This window comes from Mytilus trossulus, chromosome 2 (genome assembly GCF_036588685.1).
Source record: "Mytilus trossulus isolate FHL-02 chromosome 2, PNRI_Mtr1.1.1.hap1, whole genome shotgun sequence".
NCBI classification, from domain to species: Eukaryota; Metazoa; Mollusca; class Bivalvia; order Mytilida; family Mytilidae; genus Mytilus; species Mytilus trossulus.
The window spans coordinates 77,487,874-77,514,243 of record NC_086374.1 but is presented as its reverse complement, the minus strand read 5'-3'; the positions used below and the strand labels follow the sequence as shown (position 1 = coordinate 77,514,243).

Here is a 26,370-nt window from a genome sequence, read left to right as displayed (position 1 = left end):
TCAAGTTGTCTGTTATTGGGAATCAAGAGTGGTAGGTCAATGATATTTGGTATGCAGTTGTAAATTTAGCATTGTCATTAGCTCATTCATTTCCATGGAGATTTCCAGTAATTGTCTATTGACTTTGAAACTTGTGCATATATTACATGTTAACTTTATGATATGATCAATTTTTGAAGAACCACTAATGGCAGGTCAACAATATTTGGTTTGCAGTTGTATTAGCATTTGTTGATCTCATTTCCATTAAACATTATATGGCCCGGAACCTTGGTCATATTTGATTGATCTTGAAATGTTTGCAAAGGTTACATGATAAAGCTTGTGTTTATGTTAGTTTAAAGGGAACCCCTAATGATAGCCAATGCTATGTGGTATGCAGTTTATAGAGCATGAACATGAGCATTTCCATAGAGGTAATTTAGTCTTACATCTGTGGTATTGGTCCATTGACTTTGTCAACTTTTCATAGTTTACATGTTCAAACATTGCTCTGAATTTCACCATTTGCATTATACTATTGTATAAACACAAAGGCAAGACAAATTTCTGTGTCAACAGATTTATTTTTGTATATAACTGTTCTGACTTATTTTAATGTAATGTTTCTTTTGACTTATATAAAGAATTTAATGCAACCAAATGTAATGTTTCAGTAACTATGGGTCAACATGATGAACGATCGCCCTTGCTTGGAGATGTAGAAGGTCAGAGACATGGTCGTGAATATGCTGAATACTACAGTCCAGAAAACAGTGATGGTGAGGAGTAGTCTTATATAATGTACTCTGAATACAATATCTAAGTAGTTCAACAATGTATACTTATTTATAGGGATTTCAACCAGTATTGAAATTATATTGCTTGTTTGCAATAAGTATAGATCACCAAAATCAATCTTGATTAATCTGTTTCCTGTTAGAACATTCACAATGATATTTTGTTTTGTTAACTTACTGATTCCAAGATTTGATCCCTATATTTCATCTGACATAACTTGGTAATGTTACCAGTATAAATTCACATGAATTGCAGTCATAATTGAATTTTAACCCTCTTGCTGCCGACCGTTTTTCAAGGTTGCATTTCATATGCCGGAAAATACGACAGCTCAACGTCTGTGACGTAACATGCCAAACAACGACGTCATTCGATATATGACGTCACGATATAATGACCATTACATTTGGGACCCATCGGAGAAAAACATAACCCTATTTAATATTCGGTCTTTTAATTGAAAGAGATACAGCATTGATGAGAAGCTTGCATAAATTTATTCATGGACATATGTGTCCCTCCGGCACTGCCGGTTTGGACATATGTGTCCCTCCGGCAGCAAGAGGGTTAAGGATGACCCAAAGTAGAGGGAATGGTGGTACATAAATTTAGTATAAGTTTAAATTCATATAAGTTTAGCGCATATAAATGTTGAAAATATGCCACACAGCCCTATGTTTTGACCTTTGAATAATAAAGTAGTGTATATAAACTTTGAATTCTAGGATAAAATTTTAACAAATCTTCATAGTAACAGTGGTAGAGTGTCAGTCATGAAGGGAGTTCCTATGGGAAATTGCATTGTTTATATTTACAGAAGTGCAACCTATATGTAGTCTCATAATAATAAAATTGAGAATGGAAATAGGGAATATGTCAAAGAGAAAACACCCTGACCAAAGAGCAGACAACAGCTGAAGGCCACCAATGGGCCTTGAATGCAGCAAGAAAGTCTCACACTCAGAGCTGGTCCTCAGCTGATCCCTAAATAAAATCTATATACTAGTTCAGTGAAAATGAACATCACACTCAACTCCAAAAAATATAAATGAACTAAACATACAAGACTAACAGAGTCACTTAGAGCAGGCGAAAAAATGTGGCAGGATTAAAGGCTGCTTAATAAGTACTACTGAGTATATTAAGTGTTCTTGACATATTTGGCAGTTACTGATTATTTTTTTTTGCAATATTTTTCCTTTTTGCTCAGAGTTAAAGAATCTAAATTGTCCCCATCATGAAATCATTGACTGTTTTGGTTTGCTTGCCCATGCAGGGCAAAACCTTACATGATCAGTTTCATCTTTTAGTTTCTTACAAGCATCTTAAAAGGTTTGTTTGTAGAATGCATGCTACAAGCTAGTGACGAGCATTCTTCAAGTATTCTGGTTAAGAACTTAATAAATTTAAAGTTGAACCATGTTTGACTTTGCAATATTTTTTTTTCAAAAGATGTTTATCTGATTGATTGTTTAATACTTAAGTTGCATATTTAGTGATTGATTTATTACAGTAGATTATTCCAAGCACTATAATTACAAGCCCTTAATAATAAAATATAAGGTTTAATGTTGAATATGCAATTGCTCACTAAGCCTAGAATTCATACTAGTGAATTTTAATTTAGGTAGTTATTACTCCTGAGCTAGTACTTGAGACTAAGTCCCGAAGTCTGTAACTTTAGTTTGCCTCAACAAAATGTTATGAAACTTATACTTAATGCTAATTATCATAAAACAAAGATCAAGTTTGAATTTTGGTGGCGTCACTTTAGCTGTTCTAGAGTTATGGTCCTTAACAAATGGAAAAATTGTGGAATTTTTAGTTTCCGTTCTGTAACATTAGTTAGCCTCAACATAATGTTATGAAACTTACACACAATGCTTATTATCACAATACACAGATCAAGTATAAATTTTTGGTGGTGTCTAGAGTTAGTTATGCCCCTTTAGAAATGGAAAAATTGCTGATTTTTTTGTTTCCGTTCTCTAACTTGAGTTTGCTTCAACCAAATGTTTTGAAACTTATACACAATGCTTATCATCACAAAAAACAGATTGAGTTCGAATTTTGGTGGAGTCACTTTTACTGTTCTTCATTTATGTCCCTTTATAACTTCATATGATATGCAGGGGGGTGGGGGCTTCATCTGTGCCCCATGGACACATTCTCAATTTATTTTTAAAAAGTTGTCCCTTGGAAATATTAAATTTATGGAAAATGCCCTCTTAAGCGCTCTCACAGATACAATGTTTGCCAGATTTCTTTAAAATCTATACTATAGATTAATATCAGCATCTTGGAAAGTTTGTTGACTTTTTTTAAAAGAGTTCTGTCCCTTGAAAATATGACATTTATGGAATATGACCTCATAAGCACTCTCACAAGTATGATTCTTGCCAGATTTTTATAAAACTTATATTAAAGTCTAATATGATTATAGCTCTTCATCTTTTATATATGCTTTGGATTTCAAATATTTTGGCCACGAGCATCACTGAAGAGACATGTATTGTCGAAATGCGCATCTGGTGCAACAAAATTGGTACCGTTGATTTTATATGTATATCAGCAATATCTCAGACAAGTTCTAAAATGGTGGAAGATAAACTTTTTTTAAAAAGAGTTATGTCCCTTGGAAATATTAAATTTATAGAAAATGGCCTCGTTAACGCTCTCACAAATACAATTCTTACCAGATTTGTATCCCCCATGTACCACGTTGCGGAGGACATAGAAATATTGGGTGACTGTTTGTGTGTACTTCTAGCCTTACTACTAGTGCTCTCAAAGGTAGAATTCCTGCCAGATTTTTATGAAACTTATGCTTTAGGTTAATATCAGTTAAAAGAGTTGTGTCTCTTGGAAATATCAAATTCAAAGAAAATGGCCTTATTAGTGCTTCACATAGAAAATATTAAATAAGTGCAACTCAGGGGATATAAAACATAAGGGGTACTAGCTATGAGATATAAAATATGTTGTTTTTGTTCAATCATTAATTTGCTGTAGCAGCCAGTATGAGTATGGTTCAATTTGATCATAAAATAAGCTCAGAAACATTGATGATGACATTCACTTGCAAGTAAATAATTCCACCACATTGAATCTGTAATCATGTGAACTTCAATTTAACCCCTTAGCTAGAGGTGGCTCAGGCATGAATCATGCGTGTTCAATTATTTAAAGGAAAAGAATTTTAACATTGAAATTGAAAATATGAAACAAAACAAACTAAACTAAAAATCACTACAAACTAAATCATGTTCATAAAAGCCCAACATGAAAAATGGAAAAAAAGCACATACATATTTATACCTTGATGTTTTATTGGCTTTCTAGGGGGCTACTTATTACTCTTTTTTTACAATAATCATACAAAAATATCAAACTTATTCTGGCCTGTGGTATATTCAAGCAGGCTAATGGAAATAAAAATACTGTAGATATTTAAAGAGGGGGGGGGGCTCTTTAAACTTGTTGTTCATCTGTATAATCTACAGTATAAACTGTGTCCTATAGGTGAATATGAATGAAGCTATCCTACTTTTATGTTCCTATGTAAGTTTGTGACTTCCAATTTTTTTTATTTGTGTTAAAAAAAACCAAAAAGTTGAAGATGACAGTTTAATTTTAGGTACTTATTATTTATAAGCCATTTAGCCTGTCCTAATTTTGTCTATTCTATCATACATCAATCATTTATTGATTTCAAATAAAATATTATATGATTACTACCACAATTTCACAATATACATTAGACATAAACATATCTGTGAACACTAATATACAGTATACTAATGCAATTTGTATGTAACAATTCTTTTCATTGACTAAAAGTTGCCGTCAAATCCACAGTTGACCAGGCGTAACTAAGGAGGGACAACCATTTTGAAATGATTGAATCAACAAATGTTCGATTACTACTATATAATTGAAAACAAAACAACACCTACATCGAATTCGCCGTTTTAATGTAATTTTATCCGAATTTGATGCGTTCAGGTAACGAAATAACCTCCAGTTTGTAAGTTTTCATTTGTATGATGTCACGTTTACCCATGACGTCTTTGTGCCAAAATCGTTCATGACGTGATACGGATTTTATTTTATTTGTCAAATTTAGACATTTTTTCAAGTTTTATTGTTTTATTTCTTTTTGTAATGCATTAGAATCGGAAAACAGTACTGTAGTTGAAGAGTTGCCACCATCAATTTTGATTTGACATTCGCAAATCTTTGTTTTACTGTCTCCACTACGCGTCACCAGTAAAACTGCATTTGAGACCGTCAAATCTACAATTGACAGTGGCAACTCTTCAACTACAGTACTGTTATTCCTTAAATATAGTGTATTCACTTAAGAACCTAATGCTTCTTTTTGTATTCATTTTGGTGTAAAAGTGTTGACCGAAGTACATTTTGCAGAAGCACTTCATTCTAAAAATGTATGTGTGGTCAACGCTTTTACAACTCTATGAAATTACTAAAAGAAACATTCAATACTTATATTTACATTTTTTCGCCATGTAAACTCGATTACTATCAAGTTTTCTTTTATTTACCTGTGCACTTTATTTTGGAAATGTGCATTACATGTATGTTACAATTCTTTCTGAAATGAAGTATGACGCAAGATTGCTGTTAGCAAATCAAAATAAAGTATCGTAATGAAACATACATCTAATGTTATTATTACTAAATATAAAAAATGATAGTATATATGTTGTTTAAGAGGGCAATTTTTGATACCATATGTTCAGAGATTTTAACATTTTTATGTATCCTTGTAATGTTATCAATTTATTGAAACTCTCTCTGATACCTGAGTAAAGAATATGCACAGAAAATCATAAACCAAATAAAAATGAAAATGTGTTCTTCATTTTGGTCTCTTGTGGAGAGTTGTCTCATTGGCAGTCATACCACATCTTCTATTTTTAGCTCACCTGGCCCAAAATTACATGTCTTTAGTGGGGAAAAAATGTATCATGCTTCATGCAGTGGTAGAAACTATACACTGCATATCCTAGAATTATTTCCCTGTGTTAGAATTGGTTCCCTATGAAAAATATTTCTTTGTTTTCATTCTATCAATAATTTGTGTCTGTGCCTCAAACAAAAATGTCCAAGTCTGCTTTAATTTGCCTCAATGAGTTGATTATGAATTTGATCTTTTATTGTTGGTATATGCATGGAAGTAATGTTAATTATTACTTCCATGGTATATACATATAAATTAATGCAGGTTCTTTAAAATGCAGTCTCAAGAGTAATTAAGGCTCTTATGTCACTTCATTGTCAATGAAATATTATTCAGAATAAATATTGCTTTGAGAGTAGAAAAAAATGCACAAATTTCTGTTTTAAGTAAGAATTTTTAATCAGATTTTTTACAGACTCTATTTCTGACTCTGCTCAGCAGACAGCAACAGATTAATTGGAAACTTCAATATAACACCTGATTCTGTGTGTCACACAGAGGCATCATGATCTTACAGATGTGTCAACAATTAGCTCAATTGAAGGGGACCAAAAAGGGAATGTTTAATCTCATTGAAACAAGTAATTATTTATAGAAAACCCAATTACTATTAAGTTAAATCTGTTAAGATTGTGTTTTAAATTTTGAATTTTTCTTGAATTCATTTTGAAAATAAGTTGATTTACCTTAAACAAATTGATTCTGGATGAAGTTGTGAGGCCTTAACATTATTCTTTTAGGTCCTCCTAATCCAGGATTGGTTTATTAATTCAGAAGACCTACCCACTTTTACTGAATCTTGAAAATTAATAAGCTTCAGTTCGTCACCATTAGTTGTTTAGTCTTAGTGGTTCATTCAAAATAAATAGTAGAATGTGCTGGTCAGTTGAAATTTGAAAGTAAAACTTTTACAAATTTCTTATTTTTCAACTTTTGCAGTATTATTAGGAAATTGGATATATTGTGTACATTCATCCAATTGCAAATCATGTTGTCAGCTTTGGTGATGATTGCAAGGGTTAAAAGGGCGTTTCTCCTTTTGGTTAAACGTGGGAATCCAGATAAGGGTAAGAATTCCACTATTTCTTTTATTTGAAAGTAGATGTTATTGACAAAAGTATTTAGAAAAACAATAGTTTTTTTGCAGCATGTAGATGGTATAATATAAATTGAATAATAAGTACATGACACACTATAATACTGTTTTAGCCTCCATAATGAAACATCTTTTCTGGACATTTAATTGCCATAAAATCTTTTTTCAAATTTGATATTAATAATATACTATCATACTTTATCCTCCTTTTTACAGTTGAATTGATGATGTTTTTATACGCCATTTACAGGACTTATAATTGTCTACCGTTGTCTGTCCGTCCGTCTGTCAAGCTGTTCATCCATCTGTCTGTCTGTTGGTTGTACTGTCCGTCCATCCGCCTGTCCCGCTTCAGGTTAAAATTTTTGGTCAAGGTAGTTTTTGATGAAGTTGAAGTCCAATCAACTTGAGAATTAGAACGCATGTTCCCTATGATATGATCTTTCTAATTTTAATGCCAAATTAGACTTTCTTCACCATGTTCACAGTCCTGTGAACATGAAAATGGTAATGTGGATGGGGCATCCGTGTACTATGGACACATTCTTGTTCAGCTGTATTTTTCATATATGTGCTGTTTTAAGTGTCTTATATACTCTTAACATCTAGTTTCATCACCTCAAGACAGAATAATTGCTCTGAGATATTATTAACAAAATATGGTACTTTTTACTATGGGATTGGATACAGGTAGTTTATCATGCCTAATTTTATTAACTGAAATAAGTATTTAAAAGTGGTAAACCAGCACATTAGGGGAACAAACATATTAAAATGATCCGCATTTCTTTAAGTAATTGTGACAAACAGGTATTCCATATAGCAAATAGATTGCCTTGATGGTATCAATAAAGTTTATATCTTTATAATTACATTAGATGTAAGTTTCATTATTATACGTTATTCTGATTGGCTAACATGTTATTCCGTAAACAATTGCATCAGACAATAACATTTATCATGCATGATGACACGAGGTCCCACAAAAAAGTGCACAGGTGAATTAAATAAAACTGGATAAAAATCGTGTTTTCATGATTTTAGCTAAAAAAATGTAATTATAAGTATTGAATACTTCTTTTTGAAACTTTATAGGGTTGTAAAAGCGTTGACCGTGCGTACATTTTTAGAATGAAGCGCTTCCGCGCTTCATACAAAATGTACTTCGGTCAACGCTTTTACCACCCAATAAATTTACAAAAAGAAGCATTCAATTCTTAAATGTAAAAGTATAGGTAAAAAAGTAATATTTTTTGTATGTCGAAACTATAAGCCGTTTACATGAAGGGACCCCATTTGAAACAAGCTCTAGAGCTTTCATGGGTATAAAATATCAGCAATTTTTTTTCCATGCACTTAAGGATACTACACTAATAAAATACCAATATATTTTACCATATATGTGTTAGTATTGTATTTATGTATTGTATATATTGTGTATTGTAATTATTAATAATATATATGCTTTGATATTTTATTGAATAAAATATTATTATTATTATATTATTATTATATATATTTTCTCGGCTTAAGTCAATTTTTCAGCACTGTAATGGAATGAAAGGGAATAGCACCTTTTTTTCATATAGTAAGTTTTACCCTTTTATGTCTCACAGTTAATGTCTGTCCGTCCTTAAAGTCCCAAAATTAGTTTGCCTCATACAAATGTTATGAATGAAACTTATACAAAATTCTTATTACCACCAAACTCAGATCAAGTTTGAATTTGGGTGGTTTCACTTTCACCATTTTCCAATTATTTCCATCCCTTTATAAATTGCTTCATTTGCTGTTTCTACACTCTAACTTTTGTTTGTTTCAACCAAATGTTATGAATATCATAGACTGTAAGACAATACTTAATACCACCACACACATATCAAGTTTGAAATTGGTGGCATCAGTTTTGCTTTTCTTGAGTTATTTCCATTTTTAGATTAAAAAAAAATTCAGAGGTTGCAATATATATATATACACAAGTGAGGACACCTGTTTTTTCATGGCCACATTCTTCATTTATTAATCATTGTTAATGATTTAATGAGTGTATATTTACAACATAATTTTTGAAACCCATATTTTCTGGAGAATTATTCACCAAAGTTTCCAAATTTCCATGAATTCGATATATAGTGCCGGTGGACATGGATATTTCTAAACCATGCTTGTTTGAAAATGGGTATCCTTTTGTTTGATGTGTTTGAGCTTTTGATTTTGCCATTATATTAGGGACTTTCCATTTTGAATTTTCCTCAGATTTTTGTGAATATATTTTATGCCACCATTTGATTGCAATGTATTATTGTGTACACAGAGTTTCTTGTAATTTGGTATGAAGTTTCAAATTGGAATGCTATCCTGTGCTGTGTTTTCACAATCATTGCTCATCAACATCTGTTGAGTGTTTAGCAGGCTTATTTATTACATACTGTGAATCACCATGCATGACATTTTGATATGACATGATCTTTATACTTTAATGCCAAATTAGTGTTTAAATACAATTTCGCTGTCCATTGAACATAGAAAATGATAGTGCGAGTGGGGCATCTGTGAACTGGGGACACATTCTTGTTGGTTTTATTTTTCCTAAGACCTAAAAATCAGACAAAACTTTGGTTTCAAGCTTGATGAATTTTCATATCCAATATCCCTGTGTATTATTAATGCTCACCATTCATCTTTTTTTTTTAAATATCATTGACTGATTTTGTTCATGTAATCAATATATCTCATTTTAGTACATGCACAGAAATTTTGTTATTTAAATGTCTAATTTTTTCACCACATATAATTATAAAGTTGGATTGTTTGAGCAGATTTAAAATTGAATTAAATTTGCACTTCCGAAATATAAATTATTCATTTGTGTAACTGTATAGAATGATTCGTGATTTACCTGGATTTCTTTATGACACACATGTGGTGATAGATCATACGATCAAAATAATGAATGTATTTTGGTTTTCACTATATTTTCACAATACATACTTTATTACATTTCAATTACTTTGATATTAAAGGCTTAGGATTTAATTTGTTTAAAAATACCAAAACGTTGGTTCCTTTTTTTGATTTGGGGAAATTTGCTGTGTAACATAGTATTGAGTATTTTTAAATTGAATAGTGAATTGCACATAGAATTCTATATTTGACAACATTGCATGACCATCAATTTTTAGTTTACACACATTTTCATGACAATGATGTGCTGACATATTTTTTTAAATGATACAAAAATCAGTGCTTAAAAGTTTCTTTGATTTATGATTTTGAGAAGAAGAAAATGAAATCTTGTTATTGAAAAATTGATATGGAAAAAGTTGTGGAGAAAAAACATCCTAATCACCATCACAAACATCATGGAATTTTAGGATATTTAGTCAGTAAATTAAAAAGAGAGGAAGGTAAATATAGCTGAATTATTAGACTTTAAGACAATTTTTTAGGGAAAATGTTTGCATTGAAATTATTAATAAGAATCTTGGATTCCATAAACTGATCTAATGCATTGAATTGCATACTGCATTTCATCAGAAAAAAGATACTGTGATAGAAGTCTTATTACCTTGGAACTTTCAGTTATTCCATTAAATCTATGCTTATGTATCTCATTTAAGGGATAATTTTCTGATAGATGAAAGAATTTACTTGTGTGTATGTTCCAGACCGTATGAGTATTTGGACCGTACTCATACGGTCTGACTAATATCAAAAAGTTGGTCAAGTTTATTAGATACAAATGCATATAGCAGATCAACATAACTTAACTATCAAATTGATATAAAAAAGTTCAATTGTAATTGAAACAAAAACTTTATATTTTAACTTTTTTTTAATTCACGCTAAATTAAATATGTTAATCTCTTGTATTACGCATGTCGATCAGTAATACATTAATTGTATTATGAACACTGAAATTGAAGATATCGGAAGTAAACATAATGTGGGAGTTCAATTGTTTTAGAATATTTAGCAACTTTACCAACAAAAAAAATGCAAATGCAAAAGAACATGCATGAACTGCATTAAGTACACGAAAATGCTAAAAATATTACGTTATTTGAATTGTGTCACCTTTGGCGAGAATACCAAAATAGGATTCTGATATACAATTAAACAAATATCTAATTTCAATTGTTTGTTTGTTCATTTTATCTATCTAATTGTAATAAATTATCAATAACAATTTGTAAAACTAAAAATAAAGATTGTTTCAATTTAACCCATATGATCAAATAACATGTATGGTCAGCTTGTACTGGACCGTACGCGTATACTCGTACAGTCGACCGTACACGTGTGGTCGGACCGTATGAGTATCCGTATAGGGTCCGTACTGTGCGTGTACGGTCCAAATACTCATATGGTCTGGAACATGTACATTATAATTCTGTTCCCAAACAAGTAAAATTTGTGAACAATAGAGTTTTTCCCATAGAGTGAAAGAAAGATTTCTATTTGACATGTTTGATGTTGCATGGAATAAGGAAATATTTGTTTTACATATTTTTGCCTGTCCTATATTGTTATTCATTGATTGTGTAGTACATAGATCAGGTTGTTGTTATTCTTGTTTGAATAATAAGGTGTTTTATACTTTGTCTTGTTGGGCCTTTTATTGCTTACTATATGGTGTGGGATATGCTCATTGTTTAATGCCATATGGTGATATAGTTCCTTACTATTATATCAGTTGGTCTCTGATGGATAGTTATCTGATTTGCAATCACCATATTTTCTTATTTTTTTAAGTTTAGCATGACCAATGAATACATGTACTATAATAATAACCCTCTTTTTTGGAAGACAAGATTTGCCATTATACCACCATTAAAGATGTTGCTTGTTACAAAAAAAAGTTTAAATAGTGTGCATACCTGTCCACCTCTGAAAATGAAAATGCACTTAAGAAAAATAAGCTCATAAATGTTTATAAAATGTGTTCTGTTCAATATTAGTATTCAGGGGATTTTTTCATATAGAACATATACATGTACCAGTTTTTGTCGAGCCTGCAACTTTAGTTGCAGAAAGCTCGACATAGCGATAGTGATCAGGCGGTGGAGATAGCTAACTTCTTAAAAGCTAAATATATTTAAGAAGGTGGAAGACCTGGATGCTTCATACTTTGTATATGGATGCCTTGTGTTACACTGCGATATAGCCTATTTGTGCTAATGAGGCGTAAAGCAACCAACAATCAATCAATCATGTTACAAAGTTTCTGTCAGTCCTATGTCCAATGTCCTTGACCTCATTTTCATGGTTCAGTGACTACTTGAAAAAATAGTTAAGATCTTTTGTAATGTTAAATTCTCTCTTATTATAAGTAATAGGATAACTATATTTGGTATGTGCATACCTTTGCAAGATCCTCATGCCTGTCAGACAGTTTTCACTTGACCTCGACCTCATTTCATGGATCAGTGACCAAGGTTAAGTTTTGGTGGTCAAGTCCATATCTCAGATACTATAAGCAATAGGTCTAGTATATTTGATGTATGGAAGGACTGTAAGGTGTACATGCCCACTGGCAGGTGTCATCTGACCTTGACCTCATTTTCATGGTTCAGTGGTTACAGTTACGTTTTTGTGTTTTGGTCTGTTTTTCTTATACTATATGTAATAGGTCTACTATATTTGGTGTATGGAATGATTGAAAGGTGAACATGTCTAGCTGGCAGGTGTCATCTGACCTTGACCTCATTTTCCTAATTTAGTGGTCAAAGTTAAGTTTTTGAGTTTTGGTCTTTTTAAGCTCACCTGGCCCGAAGGGCCAAGTGAGCTTTTCTCATCACTTGGCGTCCGGCGTCCGTCGTCGTCCGTCGTCCTGCGTCCGTCGTCGTTAACTTTTACAAAAATCTTTTCCTCTGAAACTGCTGGGCCAAATTAATCCAAACTTGGCCATAATCATCATTGGGGTATCTAGTTTAAAAATTGTGTCCGGTGACCCCACCAACCAACCAAGATGGCCGCCACGGCTAAAAATAGAACATAGGGGTAAAATGCAGTTTTTGGCTTATAACTAAAAAAACAAAGCATTTAGAGCAAATCTGACGTGGGGTAAAAATGTTCATCAGGTCAAGATCTAACTGCCCTGAAATTTTCAGATGAATCGGACAACCTGTTGTTGGGTTGCTGCCCCTGAATTGGTAATTTTAGGGAAATTTTGCTGTTTTTTCTTATTATCTTGAATATTATTATAGATAGAGATAAACTGTAATCAGCAATAATGTTCAGCAAAGTAAAATCTACAAATAAGTCAACATAACCAAAATGGTCAGTTGACCACTTTAGGAGTTATTGTCCTTTATAGTCAATTTTTAACCATTTTTCGTAAATCTTGGTAATCTTTTACAAAAATCTTCTCCTCTGAAACTACCAAGCCAAATTTAAACAAACTTGGCCGCAATCATCATTGGGGTATCTAGTTTAAAAATTGTGTGGCGTGACCCGGCCAACCAACAAAGATGGCCGCCATAGCTAAAAATAGAACATAGGGGTAAAATGCAGTTTTTTGCTTATAACTCAAAAACCAAAGCATTTAGAGCAAATCTAACAGGGAGTAATATTGTTAATCAGGTCAAGATCTATTTGCCATGAAATTTTCAGATGGATTGGACAAACTGCTGTTAGGTTGCTGCCCCTGAATTAGTCATTTTAAGGAAATTTTGCCGTTTTTTGTTATTATCTTGAATATTATTATAGATAGAGATAAACTGTAAAGGGAAACAATGTACAACAAAGTAACACCTAAAAATAAGTCAACATGACCTAAATGGTCAATTGACCCCATAAGGAGTTATTGCCCTTTATAGTCAATTTTTAACAATTTTCATAAAATTTGTAAATTTTAACTAACATTTTCCACTGAAGCTCTTAGGCCAAGTTCAATATAGATAGAATGATTGTAAGCAGCAATAATGTTCAGTAAAGTAAGATATACAAACACATCACCATCACCAAAACACAATTTTGTCATGAATTCAAATGCGTCCTTTGTTTAATATTCACATAGACCAAGGTGAGCGACACAGGCTCTTTGGAGCCTCTAGTTTCTAATACTCTTTGCAATAGGTCAACTATATCTAGTGAATGGAAATATTTTATGATCTATCAGTCAAGCAGGTTTTATTTGTCCTTGACCTCATTTTCACAGTTCATTGCTCAGTGTTAAGTTTTTGTGTTTTGGTCTGTTTTTCTTAAACTATAAGTAATAGGTCTGTACAATTAGCTGTACATGCCTGCCTTGCATGGTTCATCTGACATTGACCTCATTTCATGGTTTATTTGTCAATGTTTAGTTTTCTTGGTTAAGTTTATGTGACAGTTGTAATAAAGCTTTATTTAGAACTTTCAACTTAATTTCAATGATTATTAAAGAAGGCGAGACATTTTAGCTTGTGCATTCTTGTCTTACAAATATTCACAATTGTGCTGTTTGTTTCTGTATATTATTTAGAATGTTTATTAATGTTATCATTTTAACTTCATTGTATTTATTAACTATTTCTTATAAATTACATTATCATTTATCATTATACAGTTTGGTGTAGACTAAGCAAGCAAGCATGAAATAAAATAAACATGTATTAATGCAGAGTGCATACATCTCATTTGTTTGACTACAACTTGCATATTTTCTAAAATTACTTTTAATCTGTCAAATAGAAATTTCTTAAGTCTACCTTAAGTTTTATTTGAGTGTCCATTGTGTTAACAGGGATATTCTACAGATTGTTCACCTTTACCTGTACCACTTAATAAACCCAGGTATACTTTTAGTTTTAACTATTTGTAAAAATTATAAATAAACTATATTTTCTTATTTTTAGTTTTATAATTTTCTTTTAAAACCATAACATTTAATTGTATTTTCAATCCAATTACAGCCATTCAGTTTACATAACATTAAAAAAAAAGCTGATTCTCTCTATTTTCACTGGCTTATTCATATGTTAGAAATGACAAATAAATGAAGTACCACTTAATGAAAAAGTTTTGAGGATTTTTTGGATAATTAAATACTGAAAATCTTTATTAAAAAACAAGTTTTTAATGTGAAGGACAATATTCATTTCTGCAGATTTATCTAGACAATGTTTCAAGACTACAAATAAACAGACAACATATTATATATGTCCAGACGACAGTTTGGGATTTCTGAACAAAATCTGTTGACCAATTGAAATTTCTTACAAACTTGGATTGCCTTACCTTTTTTGGTGAATAGTGAAAAAGATCTATTTTGGTGTTTTATGTCACTAGGTCAAAGGTCAAGGTTACATCAGCAATTAATAGACATAATTTGCAGTATTTGACCTAATTTGACAGAAGACTTAGTTTATAGCCATCAATGTATTTGACAAAATCTGCACATTGTACCTCAATAATAAAAATACATGACAAATTGATCATGGGCCATAAAAATAAAGAGAAGAGGTGCCTCACAATTCTAAGTAGCATCATTTTAATGTCATCCTTTTTTCTGTTACAGAATCTGATACAGATCTGGAGAGAAGTGAAGGGACGAGAGGTCACAGTAGACAGGCAAGTCACTCCTCTGTTAACAGTTTTATCAGTTTTAGGGTAGGTTTGGCTTCTTTTGAGAGTTAAGATCAACAATTGATGTGAAATAAACTAACTTTTTATTAACACTTTTTTAGGGGACTGAAGGTTTCAAAGAAGCCAAACTTTATCCTGTTAATGACAATGAAATTTAATTTTTATTTTAAAATTAAAATGACAGCTTAAATGGTTTAGATATTTCTCCAAATTACATTAAGGTAAAGCAACGCATTCAAAATCAAAAGCTCAAACACATTGAACGAATGGATTTCAACTGTCATATTCCTGACTTGGTATAGGCATTTTCTTATGTAGAAAATGGGGGATTAATCCTGGTTTTAAAGAAATATAGATAGGGTAGGTCAACTTTTAATCAATATTTTGTCAATCTGAGATTTTTTTTTAGATAGGAAAATGTCATGCCATGGATAACAGTAAATGATACTTTTCTCATTTATTACTCAGACCAATATGATTTAAAATGACAATATTCACTTTTTCTACCCACAGGTAAATGCGGCTAGCTCAGTGAGTTTTGGGGTGAAGATTGCATGAAAGGCAATCAAAACCCTATGGTACTGATGTCTTGATAAATAAATCTTCAAATATAGTGCATAGATCATAACATTCTATCACTATTTAAAAAAAAAATCTTTGATCTAACTGACTAAATTTCCGTATTCAGCATAGTAGAGTGATATGAAAAAATTACCACTGGAAACCAAAGGTGCTTGTACCATTGTCAATGAAACTAAAGAAATGATGTTATACTTGTCAAGAAAATAACACAACTTTTGCAAGGTGCAGGAATCTAATATCTGTTCTGAAAACCAATTCAATGATGTCATTGTTAAAGACATCTTTCAAAATTAGAGTTATCATCCTTTGTCCAGAATTGCAGTTGAATAAACTACAAAAAAAAATGGAAACAACATGTTATAAATTTCATGCTTCAGAAATTGTATGGATTAACCTTCATCAGGAACTCTCAAAGACCAATAGTTTAAAGCTAAGAATGTATAATAAACATTTGGAAGGTCTAAAAAGGATGTAAAAAAAGCAAGCACTTTGATTGACAAAACAAGTTACTTTCTTTAAAAAATAAAAGTAATATGTGAATCCAAGACAGTTGACTGGTTACCAAAAAATTGCGGTTGAATCCAAAAAAAATGTTCCTAAATTTTAGTTTGTATTTTAATTTAAATAATTGACTGTAAAAAAATAAGACAATGATGATTTAAAAACATCTTTATCTAAAATATGTAATTGTGTGTAGATTCTTGCACAAGTCAGTTGAAAGCAAATTTGGATAGTTGTGAATAGAAAAGTAAATATACAGGTTATGTTCTTCTCATATATTTTGTGATGGTATAATACTAAACCCACAACGGGTGGGACTGTGCTTGATATTCATATGATGAAGACATAATCCTTAAATCAGTTTAATTGAGGTCTTTAGCTGGCATATCAGTAACTACTAGTAGTCTTTTTATAATTTTTGTATCATTTTCATTTTATTATACGACTGCAAAAATTAAAAAAAATTTGGTCATAGATTGGTATGACGTCATTGTTGTCGTCAGCGTTGTCGTAATCGTCGTCCGAAGACAGATAGGTTTCGGATAATAATTTAAGTATTAGTAAAAAGAAATCAATAAAATTTTAAGACAATGTTTATAACCACATTAGGAAGGTTGTGAATGATTTCAGGGGTTATGGTCCCAAAGGTTTAGGAATTAAGGACCAAAAAGGGCCAAAAACCTACATTTTTCTAGTGTCAGGACAATGACTTGTGTGTAACTGTATGGATCTCTCTGACATTGTACCACAAGGTTTCATATAACAAAGGGAAGGCTGGGATTGAGTTTGGGGTTAAATTCCCGAACATATAGGAATAAGGGGCCAAAAAAGGTCCAAAAAGAAGCATTTTTCTAGTTTACAGACAATAACTTGTGTTTAAGTGTATATATCTCTCCAAAAATTATACTACATGTACAAGGTTTCTTATAGTCCGGCGGATTTGTGAAAAATTGTGCACATCCTGTTACAAGCATGAAATTTGGCATAGACCTTCCTCAACTATTACTCTTTTATTTCAGATAGGGAGGCATTTGAAAAAAATGTCTCACTTCCGGTAAAATCCAAAATGGCGGACGTCATACTTAAATCAGCCCGATATTGAAGGCTAGCGTGTACAAATGTGTTATTATCATGCTACTATCATGATATTTGGTACAAACCTTTGTTTTTTACTACTTTTGGATAAATTAAATAGATAAGGTGTCTTCAGAAACCCCACTTCCGGTAAAAATCCAACATGGCGGACATTGTACTTAAATAAGCTTATTTTTTAGGGAGGGTAATTGAAATGTGTTTTAACGTATTGCTACTATCATTACATTGTATAGGAACCTTTCTTTGGTGCTTCTGATGGCTAGAATGTATAAGACATATGTCTTAAAAACCCTTACTTCCGGTAATAACTAAAATGAGGGACATATTAATATCCTTTTTTTATTCAAATTTCAACTTTTTTCAAAATGTAAAGAAAATGATTTTATTTTGTGTTGGTCATTAAACTTTTGGCTTTAAGTTATCCCCAAAACCACTTATTCTAGCATGTTGCAAATGTTTAGATATAAAGTTGACACTCCCGGTAAAAATATGACGTAAATTTCAAAGATGAGTCCTCAATCTATTTCTTCGATGAAGAGTTTTGGATAGATTGATTAAAACAAAACAAAATCACTATAGTATTAAAAAATATTTAAAATTACTACTATTTGGCCAATAATACATGTTTATCCACAGTCACCACCACATGCACACATCGCAATGCACGGAATACCCGGTTTTCCACATTAAAAATAACTGCGGTATCCTTTCTTACATCCATAATGTACAAGCTTCTGAAAAAATTATGAGGTCTCAGAAAGAGTTTTTTTTTTAAGGGACCCTCTTTGTCCCTTCGCGATCCATTAATGACTAGACTAGGTAGCATTAGAGTCAATCCCAAGCTCGTCTTTCTAAACACCTGCATAAGTATATTGCACGTTTTACATGCTTGAAAAGACTAGGCCAAGTCGTGGGAATGGCCTCACTTATAATGAGCTTTCTTTTTTGTGCAAAAATTGACTTTCTTGCTTTGTTAATCATGTTAGCTCCATTTGATACAATTGTGCGATTTACATTAAAACCCCGGTGATTAAGGCTGATCAATCATCATTCTTTATGTTAAAGTCACATCTTCAAATACCATCAATGTCTCCCTCACAGTCTTTTTTTCCTTTTAAAGCAAAGTGAGAACCGTATCACAACAGGTAAAGGTATGGGTCAGAAGTAAGTGTGTGTGATCACTCATTGCCTAGTGCATTTGAAAGGCCATTGATAGATATTAATCCAAAGATTTTTGCCTCCCCAAACACAATCCATAGTTTGTCTGCCCCTATGTCACGTAATAGCGAAAAAGTATTGACAGCATCATCAGTGACTGTAAATCATGACTCGTTTAAGTTCGTGTTTCACTGCATCAGACACATGCACCATGATTGAAGTGTCAGTCTCTTTATGTGAACATGGTGCTACACTTAAAATACATCACGTGGTGGATAAGATAGAATATCCTGAGCATTTGTTGCTACAACTACCATACTCATCAAAGACTTCATCCACTCCTGTTACAGTTTCAAGGTATTTTATTATGGTAAGGACATAATACCCAATCATCATACTTGTTAGGAAACACCTTGAAACTATAAAAACAGTGGATGTAGTGTCGGATGTGAACATAGGCAATACTGGTATTTTGAAAGCTGATAAAAGAAGCAAGAGCAACATTTAGGGGAAAGGGAATACACAGACGAATCCAGGATTAAAAACATCCTCAAAATTGGCAAAGTTTTCTGAGAGATGACGACAGTGAGATAGAACTTTTAAGTTTTCATTCACAGCAGCTTGCTCAATACAATTTTGAGTACAGGGTAGTTGAAGCAACAAATGCTCAGGATGTTCAGTGTTATCCAACACTTGATGATGTTTCAAGTTTAGCACCATGTTTACACGAAGAGGCTGACACTAGAATCAAGATCGATGTGTCTGATGCGATGAAACACAGACTTAAATGAGTCATGACTCAAACAGATACTGATGTCATTGCTGTTTCGCTATTCCGTGACATAGGGGCAGACAAACTTGGGTTTGCATTTGGAAGGGAAAAGGTATAAGATATATATCAATCGACGACCTTTCAAATGCACTAGAAATTAAAAGATAACACGTTTGCTGGAAAAGGAACTGCGTTGGTGTCATTAATGGAGTTTGAATATGTGACTATAGCATTTAGAATGATGATTGACCAGCCAACATCACAATATGGATTTGATAAGTTTAATGTCATTGAAAACGATACGTGGTTTTGTTGTAAGATCGAAAAAAAGAAACAGATTTGGTTAACAAGGCAAGAAAATATGTGTTTTTGGAATTAAACGATGTGAGAAACAATACCACAGTCTTTGTAAATGTTGGAAATCAGCTCTCCGATTGTGAATTGCGGCCTAACGAGTATGCTGATTGGGTATTATGTCCTTACCTTAATAAAATACCTTGAAACTGAAATACGAGTGGATGAAGTCTTGGATGCGTATGGTAGTTATAGCAACAAATGGTCAGGATATTTTATCTTATCCACCACGTGATGTATTTCAAGTTCAGCACCAAGTTCACATTTAGAGGCAGACACTAAAATCATGGTGCATGTGTCTGATGCAGTCAAACACGAACATAAACGAGTCATGATTCGAACAGTCGTTAATGATGATGCTGTCACTACTGTTTCGCTATTCTGTCACATAGGAGTAGACGAACTATGGATTGTGTTTGGGGAGGGCAAAAGACTTTGGATGAATATCTATCAATGGCCTTTCAAATGCACTAGGCAATGAGTGATTTAATCAGACTAAATCACCGGGGTTTAACTGTAAGATCGCACAAACTTAACAGATGGGTATAAAATTGTAAACGAAGCAAGAAAATAACTATTTGCGCAAAAGGGAAGGCTTTTTGATGCTGTCCCTCAACTTGGTCATGTCTTTTCCAGCATGTAAATCATGCAATATACTTAGGTAGGTGTTTAGGGAGACGAGCTTGGGATTGGCTCTTATGCTACCCACTCAAGGCGAGGACAAAGAGGATAGCTTTTTAAAAACTCTTTTTGAGACCTCATCATTTTGTCAGAATCTTGTACATTGTGGATGTAAGAAAGGATACCGCGGTTATTTTTAATGTTGAAAATCGGGTATCCCGTGCACTGCGATGTGTGTATGTCATGGTGACTGTGAATAAAAATGTATTCTTGGCCAAATAGTAGTAACTTTAAATATTTTTTAGTATTATGGTGATTTTATTTTGTTTTAATTAATCTATCCAAAACTCTTCATCGAAGAAATAGATTGAGGACTCATCTTTGAAATTTACGTCATATTTTTACCGGAAGTGTCAACTTTATATCTAAACATTTACAACATGCTAGAATAAGTGGTTTTGGGGATAACTTTAAGCCAAAAGTTTAATGACCAGCACAAAATAACATCATTTTCTTTACATTTTGAAAAAAGTTGAAAATTTTAATAAAAAAATATATTTCTATGTCCGCCATTTTGGATATTTAAAGAAGTAAGGGTTTTTAAGACATATGTCTTATACCTTGTATCCATCAGAAGCACCAAAGAAAGAATCCTTCACAATGTAATGATAGTAGCAATACGTTAAAACACATTTCAATTACCCTCCCTAAAAAATAAGCTTATTTAAGTACAATGTCCGCCATGTTGGATTTTTACCGGAAGTGGGGTTTCTGAAGACATCTTATCTATTTAATTTATCCAAAAGTAGTAAAAAACAAAGGTCTGTACCAAATATTATGATAGTAGCATGATAATAACACATTTTTACACGATAGCCTTCGATATTTGGCTGGTTTAAGTATGATGTCCGCCATTTTGGATTTTACCGGAAGTGAGACATTTTTTTCAAATGCCTCCCTATCTGAAAAAAAAGAGTAATAGTTGAGGAAGGTCTATGCCAAATTTCATGCTTGTAACAGGATGTGCACAATTCGTCTGAAATATGCTTGTAGCCGCCGGACTATTACAACAAAGGAATGGCTAGAATTGAGTTTTGGGGTTCTTGCTGCAAGGTGGGTCTCAATAAGTTGGGGGCCAAAAAGGGGCCCAAATAAGCATTTTTGTAGTTTCCAGTCAGTTACTTATGTTTAAGTGTATAAATCTCTCTGAAATTATACCACAAGTTTCCATACTACCAAAGAATGGTTATGGGGGTGTTATGGCTCAAAAAGCAAGACATATAGGTATGCTATTTCTGGCGGTGGCGACAGTGGCGTTAACAATGTATTAGTTTGTGATTAGGTCTATTTTACGGTGAACCACAAGTGCTAGGTCAATCATATTTGGTATGATGTTGTATGAGCATTGGCACATCTCATTTCAATGGAGATTATTTGGCCCTGCCCCTTCAGTCATGGTCTATTGACTACGAAACTTTTGCTAATTTACATGTATTAGTTTGTGATTAGGTCAATTTAGTGGGTACCACAAGTGTTAGGTCAATGATATTTTGCATTCAGTTGTGTAAGCATCGGCATATCTCATTTCCATGGAGATAATTTAGCCCCCCCCCCTAATCATGGTCTATTGACCTTGAAACTTTTGCTTATTTTACATGTATTAGTTTGTGATTAGGTCAGTTTATTGGGAGGTCAATGATATTTGGTATGTAGTTGTGTAAGCATCGGCATATTTCATTTTTATGGAGATAATTTGTCTCTGCCCCCTTAGTCATGGTCTATTAACTTTGAAAAATTTCTGACTTATCATGTATTGGTTTGTGATTAGGTCAATTCAAGGGGAACCATTAGTGGTAGGCCAATGTTAATTGGTATTTAGTTGTATAAGCATTGGCACATCTCATTTCCATGGAGAATATTTGGCCTCACCCCTTAGTCACAGTCTAATGATTTTAAAATTTATCTTAGTTTACATTTATTAGTTTGTAATTAGATCAGTTTAAGACAAACTGCTAATAATCTATCAAAGTCAATGATATTTGGAATGCAAATTTATTGGCATTTGCAAGTATCGTTTCTATGGAGATTATATAGCCCCACCCCCTCTTATTTACTTTGAAACTTTTCTAAAGTTTACAAGTTAATGTTTATATTTTGATTTGGCATGTTTGGGAATGACTTTTAATAAGTCAATGGTCATGATGGTATTTGGTATGCAGCTGTATAAGCCTTGGCCATGAAACTCAGTCATGGTACATTGACTTTGAATATCTTCATAACTTGTGTAAGATGTTGAAATATTGCTATTTTGATTTCGACATTCGCATACTGTGGATTCATTAATATTCGTTCTGTACCAATTTTCGTGGAATTCGTTGGTACTGGTGAACCTCGAATCAAAATGTCCAACAAATAGCATATTTTGAATAGGCTTTGTATACAGTGATAGATAAAACCACGAAATCAAATATCCACGAATATGCAAGTTTTCAGCAATCCATGTAAATTGATATCCAGGGAAAAAAATGAATCCACATTAATCAAAATTACAAAAAGACAAGAAATATCTCTGTGATAACAGTTTATCTTGTTAAGGGACAGTTAAAAGCAGTGTAAGGAAGGTAATTCTATAACAATTCCATTTAAAGAATACTGTAGGCCACGTACACCAATATAAATTCTTGTTCTGGAGGTTTTTAGGACTCCAAAAATTGGGGCGAGCAAGCGATTGCAAAATTTTTAGGTGAAGCTTTTAAAGTAAAGGCGAGCAATTATAATTTTTTTTTGTAAACATAAAATAGTAGGTTTTGACTATATTAAAACTTGATTTATCACTTGTACTTTGAAATTTCCTTTATTTACGAAGTATTATTTCCCTGTTCAACAAGAAATAATTGAATAATTAAATCTAGTCTATGTATGTGTGACTGACAATGCGATAATTCTTCATCCAAGTCATAATCAGGTTCAGAACAACCCCTTAATGTTATAAATATCCCTTTTATGAGAATTAATATAAGTTATAATATATTTCTTTGAAAAAACACTTGTTAGTACAAAAGGGCTCATATTTTTCCAAAGAACTGTAATATCTATATGGTATTAAATGGTCAAAACATATCCTAAAATTTTGTAATAATCCTGGACTTTAACCATGTTAACACATTTACTTTAATTAACAGTTTAATATTATTCAAAATAAGTGGACCCCTCTTTTAGAAAAGTTGTTTAAACTATAATGTATTTCTCCTCTTTTTGAGTAAAAAATTCTTAAGTTTTCAAAGGTTTTGTATAGTAGCGCTATACAAATCCTTAGTATTTCTATTTTCTATTCTACAACAGTAAAATGACCCCTTGTCTGAGGGAGGGTAGTTCCCAACATGACAATAACAAAAAAGGTCAAAGTATTGCCTTTCACACAGGGCTTTGAACCAGACCGAACAACAAGCTACAGTATAAGGGACCCCAAAATTATTAGTGTACACAATTTTGAACATGAAAACAAACGATCTATTTGATATTTCCAAACGGGAAAATACCAATGAACCACACCAACAAACGATAACTACTGAATCAATCACACCAACAAACGATAACTACTGAATCAATCAGGACAGTTGCACAAACCTGCAGCGGGTATGGCCATCAGCATACAATATAATATCAGTTGAAGGCAAATCATTCAGAAGTTCTATATACTTTATTTTAACAATGAACATATTTTGATGGGGAATATAAGTCAGGGGGAAAGAAACCAATGTTTTGTTCTGTACAGGTATTTTTGCTGTTATATATTTCTATCGGAGCACTCCCACTTGGGATGAATTGGTTTCATGCTGAAGCATATATTCTCACAGATATTTACAGTGTGGTGGGGTGCTAAATATAGGTTTAAAATGGGTATATAAAGGTTAGACTGTGATTTTGAAAACAAATGTTGATAATATTTACAAAAAAACGGTACGCGAAATGGACATGATTACATTTCCGTCGAACAAGAAATTAAATTGGTGTGGCCTTATATATATATCCTGAAGAGTCCCAATGGAAAGATGAAATCAATAGAATGGAACTGTTAACTTTTTACTTATTTTACTATTTTATTTAATTGTCTTGAGATGATTAGCTGTAAATCTATCTTAAGAAGTTACTATTAATTAATATTAATTTTAACCACGACTGTATGTCATTTTACATTTCAATAATCAAAAAGATCATTTCTTTAAACATTTTTTTTAGGGGATAATATTCCAAAAAAAATTGAACCACATTCATTCTGTATCAGAAACCCACGCGGTATCACAATCCAAATTCAGAGCTGTATCAAGCTTGAATGTTGGGTCCATACTTGCCCCAACTGTTCAGGGTTTGACCTCTGCAGTTGTATGAAGCTGCACCCTGCAGAGCATCTGGTTGAGTTTCTTTAGCTTGCTTTATTGAATACCCAATTGGAAGCCTTTGGCTGTTATCTGCTCTTTGATTGGATTATTGTCTCTTTAACACATTCCTCATTGCCATTCTTAATTTTATATATATACAGCTACAGTTTGAATATACTGGTACATTATATGCCTCAACAATTTTTTATACGACCGCAAAAATTGAAAAAATGTTAGTCGTATATTGGTATCACGTTTGCCTCTTCGTCTGTGGCATCCGAATACTTTTAGTTTTCACACTCTAACTCCACAAAAGAAAGGTTGGGATTGATTTTGGGAGTTGAGGTCCAAACAGTTTAGGAATTGGGGGCCAAAAAAGGGCCCAAATAAGCATTTTTCTTGGTTTTCTCACCATAACTTTAGTAAAAGTGAATAGAAATCTATGAAATTTTAACACAAGGTTTATGACCACACAAGGAAGGTTGGGATTGGTTTTGGGAGTTTTGGTCCCAATATTTTAGGAATGAGGGGCCAAAAAGGGCCCAAATAAGCATTTTTTTGATTTCGCACTATAACTTTAGTTTAAGTAAATAGAAATCTATGAAATTTTGACATAAGGTTTATGACCACACAAGGAAGGTTAGGATTGGTTTTGGGAGTTTTGGTCCCAATATTTTAGGAATGAGGGGCCAAAAAGGGCCCAAATAAGCATTTTTTTGATTTCGCACTATAACTTTAGTTTAAGTAAATAGAAATCTATGAAATTTTGACATAAGGTTTATAACCACAAAAGAAAGGTTGGGATTGGTTTTGGAAATTTTGGTTCCAACAGTTTAGGAATTAGGGGCCAAAAAAGGGCCAAAATAAGCATCATTCTTGGTTTTCGCACAATAACTTAAGAATAAGTGATTAGAAATCAATTAAATTTCAACACAAGGTTTATGACCACAAAAGAAAGGTTGGGATTGATTTTGGGAGTTGAGGTCCAAACAGTTTAGGAATTGGGGGCCAAAAAAGGGCCCAAATAAGCATTTTTCTTGGTTTTCTCACCATAACTTTAGTATTAGTTAATAGAAATCTATGAAATTTAAACACAAGGGGTATGACCATAAAAGGAAGGTTGGGATTGATTTTGGGAGTTTTGGTCCAAACAGTTTAGGAATAAGGGGCCCAAAGGGTCCAAAATTAAACTTAGGTTGATTTTAACAAAAATTGAATCCTTGGGGTTCTGTGATATGCTGAATCTAAAAAGTACAAAGGATCCAAAATTAAATTAAGTTTAATTTTAACAAAAATTGAATTCTTGGTCTTTGATATGCACATGATGCTGAATCTAAACATGTACTTAGTTTTTTATTATGGGCCCAGTTTTCAAGTTGGTCCAAATCAGGATCCAAAAATTATCATATTAAGTATTGTGCAATAGCAAGAAATTTCAATTGCGTAGTATTCAGCAATAGCAAGAACTCTTCAATTGCAC

The 26,370-nt window shown here is 32.5% G+C and overlaps 1 protein-coding gene across 4 annotated transcripts in view; it reads left to right on the top strand.

The window, feature by feature from the left end:
- Positions 1–26,370, top strand: part of LOC134708037 (steroidogenic acute regulatory protein-like) — a 116,392-nt gene that overhangs the window by 28,061 nt on the left and 61,961 nt on the right. For 3 of the 4 annotated variants that reach the window (XM_063568286.1, XM_063568287.1, XM_063568288.1), the window contains exons 8-9: positions 657–761; positions 15,361–15,452. In XM_063568286.1, coding sequence (XP_063424356.1) covers positions 657–761; positions 15,361–15,452 — 197 coding nt within the window. The remainder of the gene's footprint in view (positions 1–656; positions 762–15,360; positions 15,453–26,370) is intronic. The other variant, XM_063568289.1, reaches the window with a different exon arrangement.